The 13,874-nt window shown below is 42.9% G+C and overlaps 1 protein-coding gene across 1 annotated transcript in view; it reads left to right on the forward strand.

The window, feature by feature from the left end:
• Positions 1–12,889, forward strand: part of GRHL1 (grainyhead like transcription factor 1) — a 39,053-nt gene extending 26,164 nt beyond the window's left edge. The window contains exons 10-17 of the mRNA XM_030447759.1: positions 3,480–3,531; positions 5,483–5,622; positions 7,011–7,048; positions 7,147–7,235; positions 9,006–9,091; positions 10,660–10,724; positions 11,917–12,061; positions 12,828–12,889. Coding sequence (XP_030303619.1) covers positions 3,480–3,531; positions 5,483–5,622; positions 7,011–7,048; positions 7,147–7,235; positions 9,006–9,091; positions 10,660–10,724; positions 11,917–12,031 — 585 coding nt within the window. The 3' untranslated portion in view covers positions 12,032–12,061; positions 12,828–12,889. The remainder of the gene's footprint in view (positions 1–3,479; positions 3,532–5,482; positions 5,623–7,010; positions 7,049–7,146; positions 7,236–9,005; positions 9,092–10,659; positions 10,725–11,916; positions 12,062–12,827) is intronic.
• Positions 12,890–13,874: the final 985 nt, after the last annotated feature.

Raw genomic sequence — 13,874 nt, forward strand, 5'->3', positions numbered from 1 at the left:
GACAGAGTGGTTAATGAAAGGCTAGAGGAGTTTCCAGTACATAGCTTATTTCAGTCTACAGCATAAATTTCAGGAGATACAGCATCAATTTCAGGAATTCCAGTGGTGCAGTAATGCCAGTATATCTTCCTTTGAGATTTTGACCTTTTCTCCTGCTTTATTCCTCCAGATACTTTGCAAATTGGACCTGAATTAAAAGGGGAGGGAGAGAAGGAGAAAATATTCTCTGTATTTAATCTAATTGTTATTTGTTTAGTGAGTGTGCAGCCAGTGTGAGGTTGGTACCTGAAGGTTCTGCAGTTCATGTTCATAGAAATGCTGTTGAAGTTTGCTGCCTCTCAGATTCAGGCTGGGTTTGGCAATGAGAGCTGGGTCAACAAGCTGAATAGTGACTGTCAGCACATTGAAACCAGCTCCACTCAGATGCTTGTTTGAGGAGCTTGGACTGTGCTCCTGTGTCCTTAACCACTGCAGGTACTGACTCTTAGACCCCAGCTTCTCCAGTAAGAACACTGGTATTTCAAAACCCATGCATTTTCTTTGCTTCTGGCTTTCAGGTGATCAGCCAGTTGGTCTTGTAGGTTTATAGGATCATTGTTACTACTCTATCCACACTAGTGCAGTCCTTAATGTGTTTGTCCTCTTACCTGTGGAAGTGCTGTTACCCACATTTTCTTTGTGGAGAGCCAAGTCTGTAGAGGTCTGTTGGAAAAACCAACACAACAGGAGGATGCTGAGGCTATCTAACAGGGACAGCTCTGTTTAGGTGGCCTCTGTTCCTTTGTCTGTTAAAGCTGTGCTTGCATTGCATGCTTGAACTGACTTTGAACCCAGACACTGGCATGGCAGTCCTCTCCTCCCTTGCTCTTTGTGTGTACAAATCAATAGACACCCTTTGGAAGATCAAGCAGTTTAGTCAGTGGTGTGTGGTGGCCTGAGCATGGGAAAGGAGTAAAGGAGGAGGGTTCTCATGCTTGGAGTGGAAGGCAAAGCTGCTTGTTACTGTTCCTGGTCTTTGGCTCCTGCCTCTGAGACCCAAGTTTCTTCAAGCATTTCTGTCCTCCCATTTGCACTCCCCCTGTAGAAAGGGGGGGCTGCAGGCACCCATGACCTTGGGTTTTCATCTGGTGCTGACTGCATTAGATGTGGAACAGCATGGGTGTGATGGTGTCATCCTGTGGCACATTATAGCACAAGCTTTGGCCAGGCTTGGCTCAGTGATCTTTGGGCTGTGCAGAGGTGGGGGTGACCTGTCCCAGAGAAAGATGACCTCTGCTTAAATGGTGCCTCATTAAGCAGCCATTTTGGGGAAGATGAAATACAGGATTTCAGAGACTGTAGGTGGTGTTGTGCTCTGGGACCTGCTGTTAGTCTTGTAGTGATTCATGGTGCTGCTGTGGAAAGCTTTTGATGGGATCATAAACTCATAGAATGGTTTGGGTTGGAAGGGACCTTAAAGGTGATGTAGTTACAATGCCCCTTCCATGTTCTGCCTGTGTGTGGAAGTGGGGAGTCCCACAGTGTCATGAAGGATCCAGATCCCAGTGTGTGGTGACCTGACATTGCATCCACTCCCTGCACCTCTGTTGTATATCAAATACATGACCTTCCTCCCTGAGAGGTATGTCAGCTCTCCCCAAAATGCCATTTCCCCTTCTCAGCCAAGAGTCTGTTACACAACTGGAAACTTTGAAGGAAAGAACAACAAAGAAATTCAAAGCAGAACAAAACAAACACAAGAAAAAAAACCTCAAAAAACAAAAACAAAAAACCCCTTCAGCCTTTAACACATAGACAGGAATGTGAAATCTTTGCTTTTAAGACTGTAGGCAGTTCTCTAGATAATGAAGCTAAGAACTTCTTCCTAATAAGCTTATTTATTCAGTACTGGTGGAATACAGGATTACCAGTGTCTTTTCTTCAAAAGTATCTGATTCTGGCTGTCGCCAATATCCCCTGGCAAGGCAGAAAAGCCTATTATCAAGACACAACTTTTTTGTGTAGCCTGAAACAAGTTCACTTTTCAACAGAATTCTGCCTTGTATGTACAGGAGTGGTAGGCAGAAGTTTCCTCAAAATGTTTGCTTTTGATGGGTTAGCAAGAGGAAGCAGCTGCTGTTCTGTAAGCACAGAGTTTGAGTAGCAGAACTTTTTTCCATGTAAAAGTTAAAATGCAGGTCTGGAGCCAAATCTGATCTTTCTGCTGTCAAGCTGAGGTGTTGTGGCTATTAAGGGGTCAAGCAAAACTGGCAATGCCTTTGTCTTCATTAGCAAATTTTCAAAGCAGTTGCCTGAAGCTTCTTGTTTCCCTACTGCTAGATGATGTTAATGCTCAACAAACTTCTGGGCTAATTTTCCTTTTTATTGGTAGTACAGACATGCCAACTGCTACCTAGCAGGCATAAGCATCCTGTCACCTATGGGATATTGATTTACTGGGAGCTCAGGAGGGCTGTTTCCCTCATCCAGTGCTGTGTTGCACTGTTGGGCACCGTTTCCCACCCCATTGCCAGGTGCTTTTTGACATAGCTCTGCAAATGAGTCTTCCCCCAGCACTGTGCAAGGCTGTGGGTGTGTCTTGGCAGTTTTGCAGGAGTGACAACGAGAAATAATGGTTTCCTGGGGCCAGAGAACTGTTAACTTTTACCCTGCTTTGGAAGGAGGGTTTCCCAGTGATCTGGTAATTGCTCCAGGACTGAGTGTTGAGGATCTGCTGTGGGTTTATCACCTTATGCAGGGCGATATCCCTGCCCTAACCCACAGTTATATTGGAGGTCAGGGTAGAGGTGGAGAATGAACATGATTCCAGTGCACCCCTTCTTCCTTCCTTCTCTTACTCTCTGTCACAGCTGTCTGCACCTTGCAGAAAATATGGCTATCTACCCACTGCTGCGTGGTTTGAAGGCCCAGGAACCATGTAGGCATGAATCCAGTTAGATATATGTCAATTCCTTCACAGCCTGTCCCTGATTAAAAAGAGGTGTAATGCCTGCCTTAAAATGCTGAATGTCTTCAGCTTGAGTGCAGCGAAGGCTGATTTGACTCCTGCTGCCTCTGTGTGCAAAGTGCAGGAAGGTGGCTTGCACTTCATGATCCAGGAGTGGCATGACTTCCATAGATCAGGATTCAGTGGTGAACTTTGAGACTGAGGGAACCTGCAAGTTTTTATTGTTTTAAACATACATATATATGTTATCTCTTGGGTATCTTTCGTCGGATCATATCCCTGTCTGACTTGAAAGGAAAGCACCTAATTGCATCTTGGATATTACTGTTGGATTTCATTAGATCACAGGACTCAAAAGCAAACAGATCTCAAAGTTTCCATGCTCTGGTAAACCCGCAGCTCAGGTACTGTAGACCTGACCTCCACAGACACAGCTCTGCAAGAATTTGTGTTCCTGTCTCTGCAACTGAAAAACAAAACAAAAATCCCTAACTGAACCATCTCTCTCTCACCTTAATCTCTTGTCTGACAGGGAGCAGAGAGGAAGATCAGGGATGAAGAGCGGAAACAAAGCAAGAGAAAAGGCAAGTGCACTGACCCCAGCTCTCAGTTGAATGCCTGTAAGTAGAAATTATTCTATGAGTATTTTAAATATTAGATCTTTTGGTTAACAATAACTTGTGTAGTAGAAATATCCTAAGTCAATTTTTATGTCCAAAGCAGGGTCCTGCTATGCATTCAATAAAGTGTGACTTTTAGCAGTTCAGATTACAGGGTGAGGGTGTGATTTTGGGGCACTGCTGGAGACCCTGAGCTGCAGAAAGAACTGAGGTGTTCTTAATATGTTCTTAATGTTCCAAATATTTCCAGCCTGATCTAAACTTAATCTTTAACTTCAATGTGTCTGCAACTGTTCAGCAAGGTGTGGTGGTAGCCTTGGGACTGAGCCTTCAGCCTCCCAGCCCTGCACTCGCTCTTTTGTAGTTAAGTGATCCCTAGTAAATAATTTGAATAGAGGTTGTTTCTGCCCAGGCCTCAGCAGCTGTAGTGTGTAGAGGCTGTGGAATTTCTTCCTGCTGAGCATCTTGCTTTAACTGCTGCAGGTGACTTCAGCAGATCCTCTGTTTGGATGACTATTTGCCAGCAGAGCTGCTTAGAGGAAAATGTGTCTCCCTGTTCTTGCTTTGCACGGGACAGACGTGTGCTCTCCCTGGCTCTGCTCAGAGCCAAGCTCTGTTAACAGCCCAACTGGTTTAACAAGCATGTACCTCACGCTTGCTGGGCAGGATTTTCCTGACACAGCAGGTACAAGCTGCTGGAGCAGCTTTGGAAGAAGATAATGCCATGGGGGAACCCATTTGCTCACAGGCAGTTGCAGAAAGGGCTGGGGTTTTGTTTTTTCATGATCTACTTGAGGGGGAACAAACAGGTAGGTTTAGCATTTCACAAACACAGCCCAAACAACTCTCAAAAGATTACTGTATGCAGCACTTTGCACAATGGTTGGAAAGTGCAAACAGTTGCAATACTGATTTCCAGGATCTTAGAATTTTACAAAAGCTGCTTTACAGTGTGAATTTCCTAGGCTTGGGATTAGTCTGATGTGACCTTTATTTTCCTGGAAAGTACTGTCCTTTCCTGGAAAGAACTGTTTAGTTCTTGTCTGGTAAGTTTTTGATTGCTTTAAGCTGTAAGCTGTTATACACACGTCCAAGATCCCAAATACCATATGTGCATAGATTTATCAATAGAAATAGCTTGTTGGTTCTGTACAAATTTTTTTTTCATAATTTCTCTAAGGAAAAAAGGAAAAGTCTATTTTCCACTAGGAGGTGAGGAGTGAAGTGTTTCTCTGCGGTTGGTTTGACACAAAATCAAAATGTTTCCACATGGTAAAATGAGGGGAAGATTTCATCTGGGCTCTGGCAGCTTGGGGTGACCAGGATTAACAGTGAGATGAACAAATACATGAAAATTGAAATTGTGGGCTGGATGTGTAACTCTGACTGCCTCATCTTGCAAGAAATAGTATTCATACCACCTCTGCAGTGTCATAGTGCTTCTGTGGTACAGCCTCTCTTTGAGAGGCTCCCAACTGGAACTACCTGGGTTATAGGTTTCTGCCTTCCTGATACAGGAAATCCAGCAACATTTGAGGGAATGGATAGAGAGAATGTAGGAACTGGACTAACTTTTTCCCTCTGTTTGGATGGCTTACTTGGGACATAGGTCTTTTCTGCTGGAGTGAGTGGTCAGACCATTCTCCAGCCCAGTTTAATATCCAAACAAAGTCAAGCAGCCCACTTATAGATAGATGGAGCAGACTTCTGTTCCCCTGTGAAATGAATTATTTCCTCAGGATCCAGTCCCTTTTCTGAAAGGTTCAAACTCCTCTGCTATAGGATCTTCTCCCTTTGACCCTAACTACGGAGTGCCCTTGTTCAGCAGCATATGTGCCTCTTCAGTGATAGAGGAAAGCAACAGCCCTGTCAGTGTTTTCACCATCCTTTATTTCAATGTTTCATGTCTCTGCAGTTTCTGATGTCAAAGTGCCCATGCTTCCCTCACACAAACGTACAGACATCACTGTCTTCAAGCCATTCATGGACTTAGACACTCAGCCAGTCCTTTTTATTCCTGATGTTCATTTTGCAAACCTGCAGCGTGGTGCTCATGTAAGTAAAGCTTATGGGTGTAGGCATGAAGAGGCTATGGGGGATGTATCGGCAAAAAACTTGGGTTGCTGTGTGTAATGTATATATGTATAAAATGACAGACCATCTGCTCTGATCCTGTAAACTCCTGCTAGCTGAGTCTCACATGAGCAAGAAATGTTGCTTTGCAAGTGCGTTGTTTGGAGTTAACTCAGGATGTTTTTCTGATTAAATTGCTTTTCTGTGAACTCCAGTTAACATGAACCTGAAAGGATGTTTTCTTCAGCATCTGCAGCCAAGAGTTCACTGAATGAACTGCAGGCTGCCTCTCTCTTGGATAGTCTGCTGGGTTCCTGCTGTGCTGCTGTAGACCTTGGGCTCCTCCAGCCCTCTGCTGCAGGGTGAAAAGCTCTTCTGTGGAACTGGCAAGTGTCAGCTCTGTGATCTGCTGCCAGGGTGCCCTGCCTCAGTGTTCCTGGAAAGTCCCAGCTGACAGGAAACTGGATGGGAAAAAATTAAGAGTGCAACCAAGTTTCAGAATCTTGGAGCTTTCATGTGCTGGGAGTTCTGGCATGCTCTAACAGAATCAAATCCTTACTTTTTAAAAGGGTTGCCTAAGCTCCTAGCAGCAGTGGAGAATAAACCAGCACCCTAAAGGCTGTCTAATCCCCATGTTTTACTATGTAGGGTCTTGTGCTGAACTCTTTCAGAAGACTCTGCCAGTCCATATAGAAAGCTGGTTAGCTCCTGTATAGTCCTGTCTCTCATTTGAGATCCTCTAATTTCTCATTATGAAAGGAGGGAAAGATGATACTGGCTTTGGAAGATTGAGACAACATATTGTTTGATACAGGGTTGAAAATAAGAGGAAATTAATTCTAGTTCTGGTTAATATTTTCACAACCCTAAGCACAAGTATTATTTGTATATTAAAATGAAGGCAAATTTTTATTGCTTCTTTCTTCTAGTAATATATTTGTAGCTGGCTCCCTTCTCAACTGGCTTGGTTTTCTTTGTCCTATCCTGATGTGATGGTTGAGTTGGGTGGGTGAGGCTATTCCTTGCAGTTTGAGCTGTGGGCTCAGGGCTTTCCTTTCCTTTCCCTTGATACCTGTTGGACATTGCTCATGCTAGATGCAGCAGGGTTGTTGTTCCATGCCAGTGGCTCTTGAACACAATTGCTGAGTCACTGCCAACAGATAGCACTTGAAGGGACTGAGAGATCCTTGCTGACAAGACCATATTATCCCAGCTAATGGTTTTCCCCTTATTCAGCTTTGTTTTGTAGCATTCAGAGCCCTTTGCAGTGCTTTCTGAGGACTGCACACCACATGAGGTTCTCACTAGCTAGCTAATTCAGTGTGTGCCTTTCTGCATATGTAAAGAAAATCTCTTCTTTGTTTTAAAAGGTCCTTCCTGTCGCTTCAGAAGAAATGGAAGGTGAAAGGTAAGAGCTGTGTTACTTCAGCCAACTGCAGTCTTTCCCTCAGACAGAGGGGTTCTGTAATTGCACCACTGCTAACTTTTATGCCTTGTCAATGACAGCTCCAACCTGAAGAGAGGAGCCTATATGGGTGAAGAGGACTTCATTGCTACTCCGAATAAGATGGCCAGGATAGAAGAACCAAAAAGAGGTGATATTTACTTGTTTCAGAGAATTAATTATTGGAGTATTTCTCCATCATTATAGAGATGCAACTGAGGTTAAGGACTTGTTTTAATTTATTTTGGAGTATACTTTAACCTGATTTTTTGGGTTTTGAGTAGTAGTAGAAAGAGTTCGCATATCAGGATGCAGTTCAGCTCCACAAATCCCTTACAGTGTCAGAATGTCTGTTTTTTCTGACAACTTAGACACTTAACTGGCCCTCAGCCTGTAAGAAAAAAGGTTGAGAGGAGCTGAGAAGCTTGCCAGTCTCCTTGGTGGACCTCGGGAGAGAATTTGTGGCTACAAGGCAATTTGGAAATCTTTTTGGACTTTAAGCAATGAATGCCAAAACCGGTTCTGAGTATAAAACTGTTGTATTTTCATGGTGCTGGAAAACAGGCTGGTCACTGCTGACAACTAAACTGAGAGAATACTCTGCTTATTTTTAACCTGTTGTCAACCTTGCAATTTGATGTGGGATTGAATGTTGCTGTAGAAGCCCAGAAGTCTCCTTGAAGAGGGTGTAGAGGATTACTGGTCTGAGTCGTGTGTGGAAGGACTACGACAAAGCTTAAGGGATTAAAAGGGGAGGATTAAACTTGTGATGGGGCAAAGATTAAGTCTGGCAAGTCTGACCTTAATGGGGCTGCACTTCTGTAGTCTGGGTAAACTAGAAGAGAAGGATGGATTTTATGAAAGGAAATATTCTTGTTGCTGTATGCCATAAGAGGAGACCCATGGGAATCTCTCTCCTTTGGCTGGTGCATCCATCTGACCTGTGCTGTAACTGAGAGTGTGTGTGCTGTCTTCATCTTTATTTTTTTTTTTTAAATCTACAGCCCTCCTTTTTTAAAACGGCCTTTAGCAGAGGAAAGCCATCAGGGTGCTGAGCTGTCCTGAATTCACCTTGTTCAGCTTAGATATGCCAGTAATTGTTCCATGTTCTGGGTGTGTCAAGGCTGTGGCTGATGAACTCTTGTAAACAATCCAGGCTGCAGTACCTAGTCATTAGAAGATGGATCAAAGACAGCAAAGCTGTTAAAGTCCAAGCCTTCTTGCTCTCATGGCTAATTCCTCAGTCTTACTGCAGTTTTTAATGAAGCTGATGTTACATGTAATGACTCTTTGGTAGCTTCAGAACGCTAGGGATGCTTACCTAAAGAGGTTTCTTATTCTTTTGTTCCCCTTCTAGCAGGACACTGAGCCAGCAGTGTGTCAGCTGGGGTGGTATGAGTAGTGCTGAAACATGGCAAGGGGTAGGAAGAGAGATGAGACAGTGTAGGAGGAGCAGAAAGCTGTACAAATAAATAATTTTATAATGAGGAGGTGACCCGGACGGTTTCACCTGCTGTGGTAGCATCTGTCAGATAATTTTACTTAGCAAACTCTTATGGCAGATGACCTGTGAGATATGAATACCCAAGAGTCTCAAAGCTGTGTGCTTTGTGATTCACCTTCCTATATTTGAAATATAACTTTCAAATATAACTTTTTTATATAATAGAGAAGATAGCAAACAGAACAATTGAAAAATATTTTACAATAAGGATGTTTGAACATGCAGTGTTTCAGTGTGCAAAGAGTGTGTTTTGAGCTAATCTAGCTATGCATGGTTTTGATGAAGTCTTAATATGTGAATATGTGTATCTCTTAATGAGATATTCAGTGTACATTTCTTTGTACTTGGCCACTATCATATAGAGATCTTTTTTGAGGAACAATTATGCAGTAAACTCTCTCTCTGATTTCTTTTCAGTGTTGCTGTATGTCCGAAAAGAGTCAGAGGAAGTCTTTGATGCACTCATGTTAAAGACACCATCTCTGAAAGGTTTGATGGAAGCGGTAAGTAGTGAGGCTGCTTTAGAGACCTTGCCTTCAGTTTGGGAAAAAGTGACTGCAGACCCTTGCTGTCCTGTCCTTACACACTGGACAGTCAGAGGAGCTAGAGTCTCAGTGGCAGCTTGTGTCCCCACACTCCTACTCTTCTGGAAAAGTGCAAGGCTGTTTTTCTTTTTTTCAAGAATGCAGCAAATACTGCAAGTAATGCTTTAATTTATTATGAAGGACTTCAGGAACCTTCCCTTTTAAGAGTCTTACCTCACATCTGTGGAATCTGGGTGTAAGAAGGTGTTCCTTACCCTTCCTAAGAATCCAGTGTCAAGCTTGATAACTGGAAACCTGAGAGGGTCCTAACATCACAGCTGCTGCTGGAGAGAGCTCCTTCCAGGGTCACTTCTTTTGCAGGCTCTGCTTTGGCCAAACTGCAGAAGAGGCTGTGTAGACCTTCACTTAGCTGCATCAAAAAATGGTCAACAAACTCCTACTGTGGATGTCCCTCCCTCACATCACAGAGGGTCTTTAGATTAGAAAACTGAGTGTTTTCCAGAACTTTAGTGGCTGGAGTTTATTTCATTCTTTCTTTGGTGGCCTCCCCTCCCTTTTGTAAACTGCTTATGAAAAGCTCCAAGTTCCAGTTCTTCAGTGTGCTTGAGAACTTATGTATTTGTGCACATGTGCATGAAATTGCTCTCTGGTACTTCCAAATAGCCTTTCACTGCCCCTGCTGCTTCAGTGCTGGAAAGAAAATACAGAGCTTAACTCCAAGGAATGGTGTAACGTTTGGCATGAGCTCAAAACTGACGTTTCTAGCTGCTTTCTGTGTCTAATGCCTCTTCAATGACCAGAAGATGGAGGCTTTGGGGCTGTAAAACTACGTCTTGCCTTTAGCTTTGGGACCAGAGATGGTTCTGTAACCTGAAGCTCTCTCTTCCTAGCTGTGGAATTTTGCCAGCACTGGCAGGTTGGATATGGTGGGGGGGCTAATGGAAGAGTGAAGGCTATGAAATTGTCTTACTCTGCAGTCCTGAAGCAAAGCTGTGCCTTTGTTGTTTTGCTTGAACTTCTTAAAGCAAGGAACCCAGAGGTCACAACTGTAGCTTGGAGGAAACCCCCTGTGTTTTGCATTCTGAAATGGTGTATTGGTTTGGTACTTGCTGGCAGTCTGACAGAGCAATTTGCCAAAGTAAATCAGGCTTAGGTTATTGACCTCATGACTTTCTAGAGGTTTTTACAATGAAGTCCTCTGGTGGCTGTGCTTCACACTGAGGTCACTCTGCTGGGTCAGAGGGGCATTTCTGATTAGCTCGTGTCCGTAGCAGCAGAGGTTTTCACTCTCCTGTACCAGCTGCTGTGATCACTAGTTCTCACCTTATCCATTTGACACTGAATTTAAAACTGTTTTTTGATATGCTAGGAAGAATGTAGATCCAAGAGTCCAAGATTTAGCATTGCCTTTATAGGGCAGAGCAGTTGTTTTCATCCACAGACCTTTTTTTCTTCCTTTCTTTAAAGTAGTAAGCAGAAGACAATGTCCATACCAGTTTCACCAACACTTGCTTTCTTTGTTCTAGATATCTGACAAGTATGAGGTTCCTTTCGATAAAATAGGAAAAATCTTCAAAAAATGTAAAAAAGGGTGAGTATATACCTCTGCAACAACTGAGAATGAACCCCTTTTTTCAAACCTGTATTTTTTTTCAAATCTGCTTTATAATTCATGCACTGCATGCATGCAGCTGCCATTTCTGGATGTGCACATGTGCATGCAATGTACTAATCCTCTTCCAGTGTCATTAATAGAGAAAAAAGACTAGAAGAGTCCTATAGAAATATGCAGTCTAACTTCCTGGGTAAATACATGTCACAGGAGCAGAGTTAATTGCTATTTGAACCAGAGCTGATCATGTCAGATGAAGAGTTCAGATTATTAAAGACTTCCAGTGGCAAAGAACTTACTTCAACCCATGTTGAATTGCTCTAGTGGTGAGCTGTACTCACTGTATCTATTTTTTGCTACAATTACTAAATGTGATTGTCTTTTTGTTGATTAAATTGAAGAAATCGTAGTTTATGAATTATCTGTTCCCCACAGAAGCCACACTCCAGAACCCTTTTATTTTGTAACATAAATAATCAAGTTCCTGAACACGTTTGCTTTTGTTTTTCCTTTTAATTTTTTTTCCCCTCTAAAGCCATTTTAGTGTCTTTGCCCCTTACCCAAAGCCCCTCTGGCCAGAAAAATACACTTCCATCACCTTTGGAATGTAGTTTCAGGGGCTGTGCTTTCAGAGCAGAATTACCACAGCAGAAAAACTACAGAAGTTTTGAATTGATAGTACCTAAACTATTGCTGATGACCATTTTGTGTGTGAATCTGCATGCTCGCATACACATGTGTGTAAACACACACAAACACACAGATATTGACTAGAAGCAGCCCAGCACTAGTAGTTTATTTTCTGCAAGCTCTGTAGGATTTTGTACTGATTCTTTATAGCTGTCAGAGCACTTCAAAGCCCTAGGGATGCCCAAGTGTCTGCAGCTTAAGAAGGATTTCTGCCACTTCTGAGATCTGTTTCCTTCCCTGGTCCAGGAGACAGAGCTAACCCTGTTGTTCAGATCCTCAAAGCATGGATACAAGTCTTGGTGGCAGGTTTGGGTAAGAACACTCAGATCTGCTATAGGAAGCCATGGATCAGAGACAGGCAAGCAGGGATCTTGCGTTACCTGCGGACAGGCTGGGCTCACTGGGATTTGAGAGCACCTTTGCTGCCTTTGGCATTTAGAACTGTAATAATGTCCCTGACTTTATTTTAATTTTTTTCCAGAATTCTGGTCAACATGGATGATAACATTGTGAAACACTATTCTAATGAAGATACCTTCCAGTTGCAGATTGAAGAAGTTGGAGGATCTTACAAGCTCACTCTCACTGAGATCTAAGATCATGGATCCTCTGGATTTTAAACAAAGGTCTCAAATGAACATTTTCCCATAATTTAGGATACTGGGCAAAACACTAATTGCATTCTCCAGAAGAAAGCCAGGTGTTGACTTGTTCTGGGGAGCAGAGAAGTGTTTTAGCTTAGTATGTTTGTGTTTCTGTTCTTTCCAAAGAACACTAATGCTGGTGACCTTATTTGCATATGAAATGAGCGAGCAAAGATCAGTGATTAAATAGAGAGCATGTATAAAACACTAGTAAATACAGGAGGGGCAGCTCCTGGAAGGTGGCCTTTTAGAGTGGTGGTATCTTATTTATCTATTCAGTAACCAGGTTTGAGCCCATTATCAGCTAATACCATTTTATTGGACTGTTTACTGCTATGTAGAGCTGCAAAACTACTAATTGATACTGGTAGGACTTGCGTGCAGGTTGGACAATAGTCTTTATAATGTTTACTCTTGAACAGGGCAGACTGAAATCACCTGTGTCATTTGGGGGGAATGTAAAACTGCCTTGCTTATGAAGAACTCGCCTTAGTAACTGTGTGAACTCTCATCAGATGAAGCTATATTGTATATAAGTGCAATATATTTTTGAAGGTTTGTAAATGTGTACATACAAGTGATATATAATATATAAAATATGGTGTTCTGTATATACCGTGAAGATATGCAATGAAGCCCATCTAAAAGGATGCCATATACAAAGGAAACGGATATTTAATATAGCTATTTAAAAACAGACAAATCCTTAACATTCACCAAAGGTGAGCACACATTTGTATGTTCATAGAAGGCACAAGAGACCTGCTTGTTCAACATGGATCTTCCTGTGTGGAAGGAAAACAGCACCAGCTCTCTCCTAAACCCTCCTGCACAGCAAGGCAGCAGCACTCCTGCTGCTCTGAGCAGCTGCTACTTTGAGCCCTGCAATGGATGGATGTGTACTGCTGCCCTGGGAGGTAATTTGGGCTGAGCCTGAGAGCTGGGTCCCGAGAGGAGCTGAGCAGATGCATTTTCCTTGGAATCTCCCTTCTGGGGGTCAGGAAAAGTGTCTCCTGAAGGGTGGATTTTTTTTGTTTTGGTTTGGTTTGGTTTTGTGGTTTTTTTTTTTGTTTTGTTTTTCTGTAGCAGTGTACTTAAGGCTCAGCTGGATGCTGCCTGCAACAGCAGCACAGGCTAGATGAACCCATGGCTTGGAGCCAGTTTGCAAAGTCCTAGAATGTCAACAACTGGGAAGTGCACAGGCAAGGCTTTTGAGAGAGGAAGGTGGCAATGCCAGCTCACTAGGGTAAGCATTAGCAGGGACTCTAGGGGCTGCAAGCAGGTTAAGCATTCCTGGTATGTGTACATTGCATTGACCCACTGCTGAGGTGGAGAGACCAAATAAGCAGCTGGTAGCAAGTGTCCTGAGCCTAGCCCCAGCTGGGAGTGCCAGACAGCTCCAAAAAATATTACTCTGCAGTAGATCATACTGTATTTACACATCGTGTGTGTGTGCTTATGATGGAAAAGCACTCTCTGGTTAGTAGCAATTTGAGAGAGGAACATTTAAACAGCAGCACTTGGCTCTAAGGTGAAAAACCCACATTACAGGGTGAGTGTCAGTGTCTTGGTTGGTGATTCGGACAATGAAACAGGTTTATAGTGCTTTGATACAGCACAAAACTGCATGTGCCTCACCTAGGACATTTATCTGGATAGGAGATCTATCTGGAGAAATAGGAAAAGTAGGATATAATTCTACTTATAGTCAATGATTCTACTTAATGGTTAATGAATCATAACCAAATGTTGTTCAGCTGTGTCGTGTTGCTGTTTGGAAGAAGGAGGCAAATGC

The sequence above is a fragment of the Calypte anna genome, chromosome 3 (genome assembly GCF_003957555.1).
Source record: "Calypte anna isolate BGI_N300 chromosome 3, bCalAnn1_v1.p, whole genome shotgun sequence".
NCBI classification, from domain to species: Eukaryota; Metazoa; Chordata; class Aves; order Apodiformes; family Trochilidae; genus Calypte; species Calypte anna.